Source organism: Suricata suricatta, chromosome 9, assembly GCF_006229205.1.
Source record: "Suricata suricatta isolate VVHF042 chromosome 9, meerkat_22Aug2017_6uvM2_HiC, whole genome shotgun sequence".
Lineage (NCBI taxonomy): Eukaryota > Metazoa > Chordata > Mammalia > Carnivora > Herpestidae > Suricata > Suricata suricatta.
In genome coordinates, this window is record NC_043708.1 from 32,783,585 (window position 1) to 32,800,730 (window position 17,146).

General features: G+C 35.0%; 1 protein-coding gene across 7 annotated transcripts in view; it reads right to left on the reverse strand.

Moving 5' to 3' along the window:
* The window catches only part of GPHN (gephyrin), a 608,842-nt gene that overhangs the window by 98,400 nt on the left and 493,296 nt on the right, over positions 1-17,146 (reverse strand). For all 7 annotated transcript variants that reach the window (XM_029951674.1, XM_029951675.1, XM_029951680.1 and 4 more), the window contains one exon: positions 5,017-5,154. In XM_029951674.1, the coding sequence (XP_029807534.1) occupies positions 5,017-5,154 (138 nt within the window). The remainder of the gene's footprint in view (positions 1-5,016; positions 5,155-17,146) is intronic.

The window sequence follows — 17,146 nt, forward strand, 5'->3', positions numbered from 1 at the left end:
TTAGTCAGCAGCCATCAATATCAAGATGAGACCCTCTACCAGCAAAAAGATTATGACTTGCTGAAAGCTCAAATGATGATTTCAGCAGTCTTTTTAAAATTATTTTTAACTTGAGAGAGAGAGAAAGAGAGAGAGCATGAGCAGGGGAGAGGGGCAGAAGGAGAAAGTGGTGGGGGGAGAGAGACAGAGAGAGAGAGGGAGAATCTTAAAACATGTTTTGCATGGGGTCCAATGTGGGGCTCATTCTCACTACCCTGGGATCATGATGTGAGCAGAATCAAGACTTGGGCGCTCAAAGGACTGAGACATTCAGGGACCCCAGCAGTATTTTTTAATTTAAGGTATGCACATTCCTCCAAAATGGATGAAATACCTAAATGTGAGACAGGAAATAATCAAAATTCTCAAGGAGAACGCAGACAGCAACCTCTTTGTCATTGTCTATAACAATTTCTTATATGCCTCTAGATCAAGGGAAATAAAAGCAAACATGAACTATTGGGACATCATCAAGATAAAAAGTTTCTGCACAGAGAAGGAAATAATCAACAAAACTGAAAGGCAACCTATGGAATGGGAGAAGATATCTGCAAATGATAGATCTGATGAAGGGTAACTATCCAAAATTACAAAGAACTTATCAAACTCAGTACTCAAAAAATAAATAATCCAGTTAAGAAATGGGAAGAAGATATGAATAGACATTTTTCCAAAGAAGATATACCAATGACTAACAGACACATAAAAAGATGCTCAACATCAGTCATCATCAGGGAACTAGAAATCAAAACCATGAAGGGATACAACCTCATGCCTGTCAGAATGGCTAAAATGAACAACCCAGGAAATAACAGATGTTGGCAAGGAGGTGAAGAAAGGGGAACCCTCTTACACTATTGGTGAAAAAGAAACTGATGCAGCCACTCTGGAAAACAGTATGGAGGTTCCTAAAAAGTTAAAAATAGAGGATACCTAGGTGGCTCAGTTGGTTACACATCCAACTCTTGATTTCAGTTCAGGTCATGATCTCATGGATCGTGAGTTCAAGCCTCATGCTAGACTCTATGCTGAGAGCGCAAAGCCTGCTTGGGATCTTCTCTCTCTGTCCCTCCCCTGCTCATGCTCGCTCACTCTCACTCTCTCTCTCTCTCAAAAATAAATAAATAAACCTAGAAAAAAAGTCAAAAATAGAACTACCCTACACCCACTACTAGGTATTTAGCCTATGGATATAAATATACTAATTTGAAGGAGCACATGTACCTTGATGTTTATAGCAGCATTATCAACAATAGCCTAATTGTGTAAAGAGCCCAAACATCCATCAACTGATGAATGGATGAAGAAGACAAGGTATACACACACACACACACACACACACACACACACACACACACACACAGGAATATTACTTAGCCATCAAAAAATGAAATCTTGCTATTTTGCAATGATGTGGATGAAGCTACAGTGTATTATGCTAAGTGAAATAAGTAAGTCGGAAAAAGACAAATACCCTATGATTCCATTAATATGTGGAATTTAAAAAACAAAACAGATGAACATAGGGGAGAGTGAAAAAAAAAGAGGGAGGCAAACCATAAGAGACTCTTAATTACAGATAAGAAATTGAGGGTTTCTTGAAGGGAGGTAGGTGGGGTGATGGGCTAGATGGGTGATGGGTATTAAGGAGGGCATTTGTTGGGATGAGCACCGGATGTTACATGTAAGTGATGAATCAATCACTAAACTGTACTCCTGAAACCAATATTACATTATATGTTAACTAACTAAAATTTAAATAAAAACTTTAAAAAATGCATGTACACTCTTTTTAGACATGCTATTGCACATTTAAGAGTTCATATAGCATAAACAATTTTTATATACAGTGGAAAATTGAAAAATTCATCTTGCTTGCTTGCTTTATTATAATATTCACTTTATTTTGTGGTGGTCTGGAACACCTGCTGTATCTCTGAGGTATGTCTGTACTTTGGCATCAAATTGGAGAATGGATTGGAAGGATGCCAACTGGGTTAGGTGAATCAATTACAATCACCTATGAAGTTAATAATAAAGACCTAATCTAAATCAATAGCAGTGGGGATGGAGAACAAAGGATGGATTCCAGAAGATGTAGAAGAAACATGTGGGGGCAAAGAAAATAGGTTTAGTATTGGTCATATTAAATTTACGAGCGGGTATTCATTTGGTATGTGAGTCTGGAGCTCAGGCAAGGTCTGGAAAGTGATCTAGATCAAGAAATCACATGATATGGGACACTCATGGGGTTTTCCTAAGTAAATGTGTAAGATCTAAAAAGGGCGAAAGACAAAAACTCCAAAGAACATTTATATTTAAGGAATTGAAAAGGGAAGGCAAGTCTATAAGAGCCAATAAAGGAGACAAGTACCACATTACTTACCTGTCTCCCTCCTGAACTACAGTGAGATCCATGGGGCAGGAGTTTTGTATATCCAGGACCTAACATAGTACCTGACATTTAGCAGATTTTTAGTAAATAGATGTTGAACAAACTGAATATGTTTCTCTATATGGTATTGTTGTTTAAACATCTAACTAAAGTGCCTAGGGGGTTTAATTACAATACTCTTCTGGATTAAAAATTGAGTTTGATTCAAATCAAAGGTTGAATGCAAACCTCACTATTATTTTTTTATCGTCATGGCTGGAAACACTTGACAAGGAAGTTAACCAACCATGATGAATTTGCTTCCTTATGAGTGACATCTGATTTAATGAACACATGAAGGGGAAACAAGCACACGAAGGGAAAAGAGAATCCCCATGTAAGAGCATTTTTTTCCTAAAAGAAAAATAAAAATGGCCATTTTCAGTTCTGTTTTTTCCTTAGAATGACTGGAATTTGTTGAAATGTGACTAGGCATACACAGTGAGATTATCTTAAGGACTGATGTTAAGGGAAACTCTCCTAAAATTATAACAAGTCAGTGATGGTTAACTTATTTTTATAATAGGTAAGTATTATTTAAACGTTTTTCCAGCTTAAGCTTATATTTACATTTTCTGAAAATGTTTTGATATTGATATAAAATATCTGAATATTTTGCTTAATAATATAAAGAAACCTATTTCACTAAAATTAATTTCTGAAATCATATAGTTAATTGCTACTTTTTTACTCTAAACAGTTTTTAAGTCTTTATTTCCTTTAATAAGGAGTAAAACAGAAATGAAAGAAAAGGTCTCAGCCTAATGATATACATATATCTAAAAGACTGTAAGTCAAAGATGTATAACTATATAAAAACAATTTTTGTCTAAGTAGGGTCAAAAACCAAAGAATCAGAATTGGGCACTCAATATTCCACTAGTTTAATTTTTTTTCATACTTTTTATTTATTTTTGAGAGACAGAGAGAGACAGTGCGAGCAGGGGAAGGTCAGAGAGAGAGGGAGACACAGAATCTGAAGCAGGCTCCAGGCTCTGAGGTGTCAGCACAGAGCCCGATGCGGGGCTTGAACCCACAATTGTGAGATCATGACCTGAGCCGAAGCTGGACGTTCAACCGACTGAGCCACCCAGGCGCCCCAATATTGCACTAGTTTAAAGCCTTTTTTCTCAAGTTTTTATTTAAATTCTACGTAGTTAACATATATATTAGTTTCAGGTGTAGAATTTAGTGATTCATCGTTTACATATAACACACAACACTCATCACAAGTGCCCTCCTTAATATCCATCACCCATTTAGCCCATTCCCTCATCTACCTCTTCCTATTAACCCTCAGTTTGTTCTTTATGGTTAAGAGTCTCTTATGGTTTGCCTCCTTATCTCTCTCTCTCTCTCTTCCTTCCTCTTTGTTCATCTGTTTTGTTTCTTATCTGGCTATCTCAGTTGAAAGAGCATGTGATTCTTGATCTCGGGTCATAAGTTTGAGACTATGTGCGGTGTAGAGATTACTGAAGAACAAAAACAAAAACAACTGACCTTTAAAAAAATGCTTTATCTATTTAAGTAATCTCTACACCCCACACGGGGTTTGAACTCATGACCCTGAGATCAGGAGTCACATGCTCTCCCAACTGAGCCAGGTGCTCCATCGACCTTTTAATTTTAACAGAATTTATGTTTTCTATCATTTTTTATATTTTAATACTGAAAGAAAAGCACTATCATGGAGTAAAAGGACGAAGTTCAGTCTTGAGCTTTAATCCTATTCCTTTTCTGCTGGTCTGAGTTTGAGTTTCCTTGCAGAAAAATTATCGTGTTTGTATAGATGATCTCTAATGTTTGTTTAAGTCTGAATATTTTATGATCCATGAATGAAGTCCTTTATTTGTAAAATCAATCCTTTTGTATTTATCTGTATAACAAAAACAATTAACAAACTGTATTTTATTTGAATTGCACTAAAACTTCTATGCTGAATATTTAGAAAAGGAAATGGTTGATTAAAAAATGAAAATGCTAGGGAATACTACCTTTTAATTGTCTTTTCACAGGCTGGTCTCTATGTGCTATTAGATTAAGAGTTTATATGCTCATTCTCATTGAAAATGAGAAGATAGATGAAGCAAAAAAATTGAGGTCAGATTGGTTGTTCAGTGATCCATGAATAAATTAATATAGTTTTTATATTTTACATTTAAAAAGATGTTTCCCACAAAAGAAAACATGGCTAGGAGACACATTTATTATCTCTCATTTCTGACAAAAGGACATCAGGCAGACTTGGAGTTAACAATTTTCCTCACACAGTGCTGATAACCCTTTCTTTAATTTAGAGTATTGATTGTTTTCCTTCTTTTTTAATGAAAACGAAGTTTTATGTGTGCTTTACTCTATATACCATTAAGATTGATCTTAGAGTTGAGTTGAGAAAAATAAGCAAAAAAGCAAAAAGAATGATGATAGTAATTGCAATAATGGTTAATAACCTTTCTCTTTTAGGAAAACCATTTATTAATATTATATGAATCTTACTTGGAAAAAAAATGAAAAGAAAAGGCAATGGGTGAATGTAACAGTACCTCGGTAGTTGATGATTTCTGTCCCAAGCACCGGAGTCATCTCCAGGACCGTGATGAAGGCTTTGTCCATAGATGTTAGAGGAAAAGGAGACATGCGGTGTCTTCTAGCCACCTTGGTGATATCGACAGCACTGTGACCTAAACAGGAAGATAATTAACTAAGACTATGATGCTGAAACACTGATTAAAAAGTGGAAATGTCTTATAAGTATCATCAGTTCTCATTTTCATAGGTCTGTAAATAAAGATTACAAGGCGAGAAATTTTCTCCTACTTCCAAAATATAGCCTGCTTTGATGGAGCATTAAATCAAGTTAGCAATATTACGTTATTTGTCAAAACTTGGTGAAATTTAATGATGTTACTGCATAATCCTTTTGAGTGCTTACTATGCATTGTGGCACAGTTTTAATTAATCTTCACAACAATTTTATGGGGAGGCATTATTATCTTTATTTACAGAAGAGGAAAAAGAGGTTTATGTATCTTGGCCTAAATCCCAGACTTAGTAACAGCAGAGCCAGGATTCAAACCTGTGTAGTCTGGCTTCAAAGTCTATGTTCTTAACCACATGCCAAACATTGATCACTTAATGAGCTAATTAGTAAAATGAAACACTCAAACTTGAATTTACTTAGGATTTCATAGGAAAATTTCTGTTTTCAGAAAAGTCACAGAAAACGATTATTATTTGGCTACTCATTCCTTATTCACTTCCCTTCATGGCATTAATATCATCCACACCCGAAAACTTCTAATTTATATCTCCAATCCTAACCGTTACCTTCAACTCTTGAATTATATGTCATCCAAACAGCTGGTGGATAAGGATGTAAATCATCCAACATGGACTTGGATGTGTAACAGGCAACTCAAAGCTAACATGTCCAAAATCAATCTCTTGATTCCCCACCTTTCTATCTTATCCTTACGATGTCTTATTCTCTTGCTATTTCCATCTCAGAAAATAGCAACTCCATTCTTCCAGTGATTATTATTCCAGTCCCAAACCTTGGTGACAGCCTTGACTCTTCTCTTTTTGTCAGAACCATATAGATCTAGAATCTGTTACTTACCATCTCCACAATTACTACAATAGTGGAAACCATCACTTACTTCCTGGGAAATTGAATAGCCCCCTAACTGGTCTCCTTGCTTCTACCCTTGTTCTACTATAATATATTCTCCACACAGTAGTTACAGTGATCTTGTTACATTTTAAATTGGACAGTGCTAATCTCTGCTCATAACTCTCCAACAACTTTCCATTTCACTCAGAATAAAATCTTTGCTTGGCCTATGGAGTCCAACATATTACAGCCCCCACTGTCCTCATCTCCTGTCACTTCCTCCCTTGATCACTGTATTGTAGCCATATTGATTCCTTCCTTGTCCTTGAGCATGTAAAATGCATCTCTCCTCAGGGTCTTTGTACTTGCTATTTTGTCTACTTGGACATTCTTCCCCAGATATTATGGCTCCATCCATCCCTTGTTTATTTCAGGTCATCAGAGAGGCCTTTGTGAAATGCCTTAGATAGAATATTACCTACCATCACTTTCTATTTTTTTTTTTACCCCACTTTATTTTTATTCATGTGTGGATCTTCGTATCCACATAACTATAATTTATATAATAACACATTTGTATTTATTTGCTTATAGCCTTCTTCTATGTAGAAAATAAGCTCCATTGTCTTTTTTTGTTAACTGTTGTTATCTCCAATATCTAGAATGGTATTTGGCACATAGTCAAAATAAAAATAAATATTTGTTAAATCAATGAATCCTTTAATGATAAAAAGGGGCTTCTTAGTTCACTATATCTTCATGCATAAATAGCTTGGGTTTCTTTAGAACCTAATGGTATATAGCCCAGAGTCTGGTAAACAGAAAAGGAGTAGCTGCAGAGTTGTTTGGCTATTCGGTCTGCTATCCACAACCCCATTCTTCCTTAGCCACTCTGTAGCTGAGAGGGACCTTATGACATAATTCTGGCCAGTAAGATGTGGAAAGAAGTCCCTGGGGGCAGGCTTCCTATGGTGAATAAAAAGATAAAGGGATAAAGCTTTAAGAGGAGACAGCTTTTGCCCTTCTTTCTCCTTTCTGCTTGGAACATGGCCAATACTGGGTTGTGCCATAGCCATTTTTTTAACCATGAGGATGGAAATGCACAGAGTAAGAATGGAAACCTAAGAAGAAAAAAGAGCCTGTATCTCTGATGACAATATTGAGTCATTTGTAATGACTGTATATATGCCTTAGTAGTCTGTCAGTTCCTACTCATTATAATTTAAGTTTTATACTCCTGCCCCAACCCCAGAAGCAGCTTCAGACATATTCACTGAATTAACTTAAAGTTACTGCCTCATAGAGTTTCCATTCTAAGATGAATGATACTGCATAAGGACTCAAAGCAAAAGACCTATAAAGATGCTTATACTTATGACATTTCTCCCCGATGGGCAATCATAAAATTACAAAATTTTCAAAACCTGAAGGACCTTAGAGATTTAGTGCTAAACATGAATAACATTTTCTACTCAAAATTCAAGTAGGTGAACACTTATAGAGGATAATGTATGCTATAATTTATCATTGACTTACAATAGAAACATGAATTTATGACTCACTTTCACTGAAGTCCCAACCTTGTTATTACTTATCATAAAAGCACACTGTCAAAACCAGTGTGATTGGAGAAGCTGATAGAGCTAGGTGTTTCTGTTTTGTACTCAGGTTTATAGGTCTCAGGTCTGATATTTTCTAAAATATATTTTATTTTCTTTATGTGCAAATTGTGTATAACCTTATAAAAGTTGTCATTTTACAATGTTTAGTTTCTGAGGAGAAAACTATGCTTTTTAACTGTACAGTTTATTTGTTGAATATGCTTTGCAATTAAATTTTTCTTATTAGAAAGCTAGTTTGATTATCAGTGATACATGCATCCAAAAGTTCAACAAATATTTACTGACTGAATTTCATGAGCCAGGTATGTTAGGGAATTGGGATACGCAGAGTGAGCTACACTCTGCCCTGAGGAACACTACAGCTCAGCAGACATGAAAGATGGTAAATAAAAAAAATAAGAGCGGGAAGGTAGGAAATCACTCCAACTACAGAGATCGGTAGTTCTCTCTCTGTAATTGAAAATTGCAGTGTAGATATCTTACCAGCCTAGAAAAATCTTTCCTAAAAGCTTTAAAATAATTTTGCATCTTATTTGTATATATATTTTTAAAATTTAAAAATTTTTAAAATTTATTCTTGAGAGACAGAGAGAGACAGTGTGAGCAGGGGAGGGTCAGAGAGAGAGGGAGACACAGAATCAGAACCAGGCTCCAGGCTCTGAGCTGTCAGCCAGAGCCCGATGCGGGGCTCGAACCCACAAACTGTGAGATCATGACCTGAGTCAAAGCTGTATGCTTAACCGACGGAGCCACCCAGGTGCCCCTTATTTGTATATTTTTTAAGGGTACCTACCACTCTCCATCTGATGTTACAGTCATTTAAACATTTATCTTAGCTATGTTAGTCAACTATAAACTCCTTGAAGGTACACCCTATATCTTACTAAATTTTTGGTTTGTTCAAAGAAACACAATTTTAACTATTTTCTGATGTTGACACCAGAGACTTACAAGAAATTTCAAAGAGAAAGTTTCAGAAAATTTAAGAATAGTTATCTCTGACTTCTCTTCTTTTGCAAGTTACAATCCCAAAGCATTTCTATTTATCCTGGGCCATTAAAGAACTAAATCAGACAGGAAAAAGAAGCAAGAATTGCTTTCCTCCACACTCTAATCCTCTTCTTGATTCTGAGCCCAGCATAGAAATCTTATGAAAGGAAAAAAAAAGTACTTTTAGCTCTTGAAGTCCAGATGGGTTATACAGCTTGGTAGCCAACTTTCATTGAATGGTCCATAAAATCCAGTTTGGCAGAAGTAGGAAAGGGAGGAAAGAGTAATTTTTCTTTTTTAAGTAAGAAGGTTATAATAAAAGGCAGTTTGAAATTTTGATAAAGAAAACATCCAAAAATTGAGAGAAAATTTGGATAGAGTTCTTCCTATAAAACAAAAATGAAATATTTTATAGCCACAAATATATTCTGATAGCTACATTCCAAATAGATACCAATGTTCACAAAGAGATTCTGTGAGGGCATTAGCTCCTTTCAACTCATGTACACTACAAAACTAATATGAAAGGATATGTGTCCTATAGAGAAGATTACAGTGTTCAAGGGAATATTTATTTAACTTATAAAAGTATGGTTGTGACTGATAATTGGTAGGCACACAGCTATTTTGACAAAAATAAACTACTAAGTGCTGTAGGATATGGGATCTTTACGTGGGAGTGGGGCAAATATAGGGAAAGGAAGTCTAGACATCCCCTCCACTAGTAGCTGTCTGAACTGAGCAAAGAATAACAGGTTGAATTATTTTAACATCTAAATTGATAGCATTCTTCTGCAATGGGTTTAATTTTCTCAAGTAGATTTACAGGATTAAAGCAATTCTAAATTGGTCACAAATTGACAACCTTGAGGTTTCTCTTATAAACCTAGGTTTCTATATGTGAAACCTAACTCGTCTCTTTCATATTTTCTGGTGCATTAAGTCCAGTCATGGGGTTGATTACATGTGAGCTCGGAATCTTTGCAAGTAAAGTACTTAAAGTATTACTGAGATTTCCTATCTTCCATGCAGTGCTTATAAACACTAACAAGACTATGTAAGTAGACAGTGTAAAAACAATATGGGTTCATTCAGGAATGCCACCATCAAAGATATGTTTAAACACTAATTGCAATGTCTATGATGGACGTGTACTTCAAAAGGCAAATGGACACAGAAAGTACAAATAGATTCCTTTCTACTGAGTGGAGTAACTAAGGATCTTTGTCATCTAGCAGTAACATTTTTCCTATGGCATGGCCATCTTGAAATGAAGCTGTTTATACCAATGAAATTATTTTTCCCACTTCAAATGCATTCTTTTTAATCTGACACTTCTTAATATGCAATGCTCCATTTTGGTTTGAAAATACATTCTTTAAATTAGAAGTAAATGATGAAAAGATGGGTTTAAATGATAGAATAGAATGTAACAGAAACAAGATATTTATGCAGGTTCTTATTGATTAAATTAAAATCCTCAAGAGGAAAACTTCATCCAGCAAGGCAAAAATAAGACTTCCCCAAATTGCCTGAAGTATAAATCATTATTCATTCTTTGGATATATGGAAAATCTCAAGGAAGAGACTTGTTCTGATCTATTAATAATACTGCCTTTATTTGTCATAGTATTTACAGCTTGAATTCATTATTTTTCCACTTTCTGGATCTTTCAGAGAAGCAAACCACTTAAAATAATGAATATCTTTCCTAGGAAACCTAGAGAGTGAAAATGAGAGTTTGTTCAGGTTAAATAGCTAGGATCTTTGGTAATTTGAGGAATGTATGGTTCAGGTATATAAGCATTTACTCTTTTATATATCTCTCTCAAATTAAGAGAAATTAGGTTCAAAACCTAAGGAAACATTAGGCGATGGGACAGTTCATAAGATTAGCTCGATATAGCATTTTGTATATTTGAAAATAATTTCTCATATTGTTTTCAATTTAATAGTTTTAAACATCTTTCAACTTGTTTATCCAAGATAATGAGCCTCACAGCATTCCTGACAAAACCTAGAAAACATGCCTGAAAGGATTGTGTTATTTTCTAGGGCAATATAAGAAATATTAAAAGAAAATACTCTTGGGATTTCTGTGCGTCAAGATTATGAAACAGAGTATTGTCACAAAATGTTTGCTACTTGCTATTTAATTTATATTGATGGTTTATTGTCACCCACAGGATAAAATCAAATTCCTTAGAACAGTATATAAAGTGCTTCCCTCCTTCCTTTTCAGCCTCATCATTCATTCACTACTCCATTAGGAAACTGATGATATTGTAGATATTGGAATATACCATAATATTTCATATTTTCCTGCTTAGTATATGATGTTCGTTTTGCCTAGGAAGCATTTTCTCTTATCTTCTTGTTTTCCTAAGAAATTATTATTCTTCCTTCACAACTTTCTTCAGTAAGGAATTAATCAAATAATGATGGAACATGTCAAAAGGTTCTTGCAGTCAACTTGAAGAGACTCCCTATGGCCAAAACTGGGACAATTTAAGGATCAAAATAGATTAGGATAATAATAGATTATATAACCCATTTAATAAAATAAAAAGAAGAATCTATGAACACACACTAATATAAATAAAGAAATAATTAAATAAAATTCTTTCTTACAACAGAATGTCAACTGATAAGTTAAGAAATGTTGGAATTAGAAAGTCACCACTTGGCAACTATCATAGCTAAGAACTGGTTTAGGCTAAAATCATCATCAATGGATGGCAAAACTAGTAGGTAAAAATCTGAAGAAAAACAACAAATTTATAGTTTCACTATACAGCCACACAAGGTTCCTACTAGCCTCAAAGCAAAAATAGTTTTATAGTGAAAAAACCTGGCAGACAGCATCTTAACCAAGTGATCAAGGTTAGTATTACCAGTAATGGAACAAAATGGTATCATGAACCTCTTGATATGGCTCATGGAAAAGGGTACAACATCACATATGAGCTATTTCTAACAAAAATGCATAACCTGAATTAGACCATTGTTCCAGAAAGTCTGATTTTTCCAAAAAGTCTAACTTTAAGGAAATTCTATAAAAAAACTGACCTATACTCTTGAAAAATGTTAAGGTCATGAAAGAAAAAGAAAAAAGAGGAATTGCTCCAGATAAAGGAGCCTAAAGGCACACAGTAGCTAAAAGTAATGCATGATTCTAGATTGGATCCCAGATCAGAAGAAGAAAATGTTTCTTTTTCCTTTTTCTATCAGGAACATTATTAGAAAAATCTGCAAAATGTAATTTGAATAAGATTACATAACAGTATTATGGCAAGGTTCATTTCCTGATTTTAATAATTGCACTGTGGTTATGTAAGAGACTATTTTTTTCTTTTTTTTCTCCTCTTTTTACTTATAAAGGAAATATATGTTTGAAGTATTAGAGGTAAAGAGGCATCATGCCTGTAATTTACTCATAAGCAATTCCAGAAAATATATATATTAATAGATACAGAGAAATGATAAAGCAAATGTGGCAAAATTTTAACACTGGGAGACTTTGGGTGAAAGATAAACAATAATTCTTTGTACTATTTTGACAACTTTTCTGAAGTTTGAAATTATTTCAAAATTAAAAAAAAAAACCTTTTCAACAGTCTCTCCTTTGTGTAGCAACACATAACCATTCCATTTTTTCTTCCTGCACTGAGGCAATATTAAATGCTCTTAGGATTTTCATTACCTACTATATTAACTACGTATCTTATAGTAATTATACTTATTTATATACATGCCCATTTTCTTAACTAGATTTCGAGCTCTTTGAGAAAGGAAAACATGTTTTAATGGCAAAGCCCAAGGATGGTGTGCACACAGCGGTCACATAGAACATTTTTGTTGAAGGAGTTCCTAAAGGCTTGATTTTAATCACTAGAATACATAGCTTGACAAAGAAGATGGGCTGAGAGATAAACACTGCATACAATTGAAAACATTATTCTGGTCAGTAATTTCAATGTTCTGTTTACTAGAATTGTTCATTTTAAAAAATGATTGCAGAGACACCTGGATGGCTTAGTTGGCTAAGGGTCTGATCCTTGGTTTCATCTCAGGTCATGATCTCATAGTTTTGTGGGTTTAAGCCCCCTGTCAGTCTCTGTGCTGGCAAGTGCAGAGCTTGCTTGGGATTCTCTCTCTCTCCATCTCTTTCTGTCTCTCCCTCATTTGCGCTGTGTCTCTCTCAAATAAGTAAACTTAAGAAATGGTTGCAAACATAAAAATGTTTTAAAGTGTAAGTTTGAGAGAGAGAGAGTATGTATGCACAAGGGCGGGGGAGGAGAGAGAGAGAATCCCAAGCAGGTTCTGTGCACTCACTGTGGAGGAGACCCATGTGGGGCTTGATCTCACAGTTTGGCTTGGTCTCACGAACTGTGAGATCATGACCTAAGTCAAAATCAAGAGTCAGATACTTAACCAACTGAGCCATCCAGGCACCTCTAAACATTTTTAAAAAATAAACTTAAACTAGGTTTTTCCTTTCTTTACCTTTTTGTTTACAAGTCGTAAAAGACTCAATGCTGTAGGGAAATGAAAATGAATAAAAAAATATTTTACCTGTGATCAAGTGGTCAGAGAAATGGAAAACTAGCTTTGTTCAATGTACTACCTAAATAACCCTTATAGGTTATTTTTAGATTGGGAAGTTTATCTATAGAAAAATTATAAGGCCAAAAGAAGGAAACATAATTTATTTCCCATCATCAGGTACAAATTGTCTTTATAGCTGTCTTCCAATAGCTTTTCTTTCCGATTTGTCACATACAAATAAGTTAAATATATATTAAAAGTAAATAAACTTAGCTGAGTGTACTGGGGAAAAAAAGAGATGAAATAAAAAAAATAGTATTAGAAGATATAATGATAAAATAGATTAGCTAAAACAACATGAAAAAAGGATAAAATCATTAAAAAAAACCTGTAAGTAGGAGTCCAGTGTTAACATACCCAAAAAGGGAAGCAAAGTCTTTTGAGAATTTTTCATGGCTGTCTCTATTTGCCTGGACTTCACTGAAGGCTCTTGAGGAAGGACTCAAATCATGATCTTTGGTTTTCGCCTTTACTAGCAGCACTGGTGCTGTATATACATTAAAAATTGTAGGTACTGATTATAGCCACTATGGCAAAAGACCAGCTTTCAGACACAATTTTTCCCTTTCCTGCACCCCTCTTTCATCATTTTCTCTTCTTTGCTTACACTATTGGTAATTACCCTCTGCTTTGCCATCATTCTGGTTCAGGAATACAAACCTCGGAGTTTGTATATTTGGTTTGAAATCCCTTGGTTCATTCTTGTCCTGCTGTTTGATTTCTGGCTTCGTGCCCTTTTGGGTCTCTGAACTCCAGCTTGCTTTGTTAGGCTGCTAGGATTTTCTTTTTAACCTAAACCCATAAACCTAACCCCTTTTAAACCTAAATAGCCAAAAAGCTGAGAATTCTCTTATTCCCCAAGAAAGAGGCTGTTAGGGTATAATTCAGAGTTATTAATATAATTGTATGTGTATATATATGTGTGTTTGTGTGTATGTATATATAAACTTAAATATATATTTGTTAGTGTCTATTTAGAATGTTTTCATAAATGCCACTAGTATTAAAATGCAAAATTAGGGGTGCATGCATGGCTCAGTCAGTTAAGCATCCAACTTCAGCTCAGTTCATTGATCTCATGGTTTGGGAGTTCTAGCCCTGCATCAGGCTCTTTGCTGTCAGGGCAGAGCCTGCTTTGGGTCATCTGTCTCCCTCTTTCTCTGCCCTTCTGCTTGTACTCTCTCTCCCTCTTTCTCAAAAATAAACAGACATTAAAATAATGCAAAATTAGAATTCTGTTTTCTTCAGTAGGTCCTTGTCCTAAACATTTTTTAGATATTGGTAGAGAATAAGTAATTTTTCTTTAGAAATCATAAGCTATTATATCACTAAATGTGGAGTCTAACAAGTATCTTTTAATGCCTTTTCTAAGCATTAACTAACTAGTCTCTATAATGCCCTGGGAAAAAGAACCAAGAGAGGTTCAGAGTCATTTTTGTATTTTTTAAATAGTTTATTGTCAAATTGGTTTCCATATAACACCCAGTGCTTTTCCCCACAAGTGCCCTCCTCCATCACCACCACCTCTTTCCCCCTCCCCCTCCCTCTTCAACCCTCAGTTCGTTTTCAGTGTTCAATAGTCTCTCAAGTTTTGTGCCCCTCTTTCTCCCCAACTCTATTTCCCCCTTCCCCTCCCTATGTTCCTCCATTAGGTTTCTCCTGTTAGACCTTAGAAACATATGTATCTGTCCTTCTCCACCTGACTTATTTCACTTAGCATCGTGAGTAATTCAGTGAAGAAATGGGCAGAAGACATAAACAGACACTTCTCTAAAGAGGACATCCAGATGGCCTACAGGCACATGAAACGATGCTCAGCATCACTCATCACCAGGGAAATACAAATCAAAACCACACTGAGATACTACCTCATGCCAGTCAGAGTGGCTAAAATGAAAAAATTGAGAGACTATAGATGCTGGCGAGGATGTGGAGAGACGGGCACCCTACTACACTGCTGGTGGGAATGTAAACTGGTGCAGCCGCTCTGGAAAACAGTATGGAGGTTCCTCAAAAAATTCTCAATAGAACTCCACTATGACCCAGCAATAGCACTACTAGGGATTTATCCAGGGGATACAGAAGTGCTGATACATAGGGGCCCATGTACCCCAATGTTCATAGCAGCACTGTCAACAATAGCCAAATCATGGAAAAAGCCTAAGTGTCCATCACCTGATGAATGGATCAAGAACATGTATATATATATACAATGGAGTATTACATGGCAATGAGAAAGAATGAAATCTGGCCATTTGTAGCAAAGTGGATAGACCTCGAGGGTGTCAGAGTCATTTTTGTAGTGAGAGGAGTTTTACCAGTTCATAAAAGACACATTTCCCTTAGTGAATCTTCTCTACATGGTGTTGTTTCTCATATTATTAGGTATAAGCACACAAGGTTTCAACTTCCAAAATACCTATCCTATTTATTAATTTCAATGGCAGACTAATAAACAAAGTAAATTTTGGCTAATATCTTTTATAAGAAGTAGACATTACTCAATATGATCATTAGGCATGTGGTAGATGTCAATTTGTATAGCTGAGAAAGAAAATCTTAGAACAGGTGATCACAGAGGCAATTATGAAGGCTAAGTCCGTGTTGTTGGTGAAAATAGAAATAGTTTTCAAGGTATTTTGTACAGAAGCAGAAACTATATAGCTTATTCTAAATTTACTGGGCACTTGATATTATTATCCTCATCATTCCATAGGCCTAAGAAAGGAGTTAGTTCACAACTAATTCTGCTGATACAAGAGCTATAATTTTTCTTAAAAACAATAAATCACAATATGGCTATAATTGTAGAATTAAAATATGACCCAATGTTTATACTGGAATAAAATGAAATATTAGTAGTAGTTAGTTATCTTTAAGTAGTAGGATGAGACTGATTTTTTTTCCTACTTTTCTATACTATTCAGATTCTTGACAATAATCCTATATCACTTAAAATACTTAATAAATGCTTTTGAATTTGAAATAATTATTTTTTTGGCCAACCCTAGCCAATACCTTCCAAATTCATGGTCCAAATTCTGGGGTTCTAGGGAAATTTCTCCACAGATTTAATTGTTTTTAACCATCAAAAAAGCTTCCTATGTGTATACCTGAAAGTAATATAACACTGTATGTTAACTATACTGGAATCAAAATAAAAACTTAAAAAAATGCTTCCTACTGTGCTAGGGATACAGTTCAGATGACCCAGAATAATACTAGACCTTTCTTGATTTGTCCTTTATCTTCAACTTCATCCCTCTTTGCTCTTTCATATACCCTTATTAGCTATAGCAAACTTAATTTCTAGTACACAGCATGATTTTCTTCTGACACCTGTCTCAAATGCCATTCTCCTTCCAGTCCAACTAACAAACACATGCTTATTTTTTAAGAATATGAAGATACAGTATGGGTCATACCAAAAATCTTGTAATTTACATATTGCCCAAGTTAGAAATTGGGGGTCATTCTTGACTTCCTTACCTTCCACATGTAGTTCCCAATCCTGTCAATTGTGATTCCTTAGTGTTTCAAAAAATCCTGTATTATTTTTTCTATTTCTATTGCTCCAGCTTTAATTCAAGCTCTCATCAGATTCCTGCTTCTGATCTCACCCGGAATCAATCCATTCTTCACATAGTGGTAAATGTTCTTTCAAAATTTCAAATTGGATCTTGTCATTCCATGTTAAATTCCTTTACTGACCTTTACAATAAAGTCCATTAAAGTCCCATTAGCAAGACAATTAGGAGGTTCATCTGCAAATACTATGTGGCCGATTGGAGGTCATGATTTGATAACTTCTCCAGCCTCTTATTTCCTTTAATCCCTTCC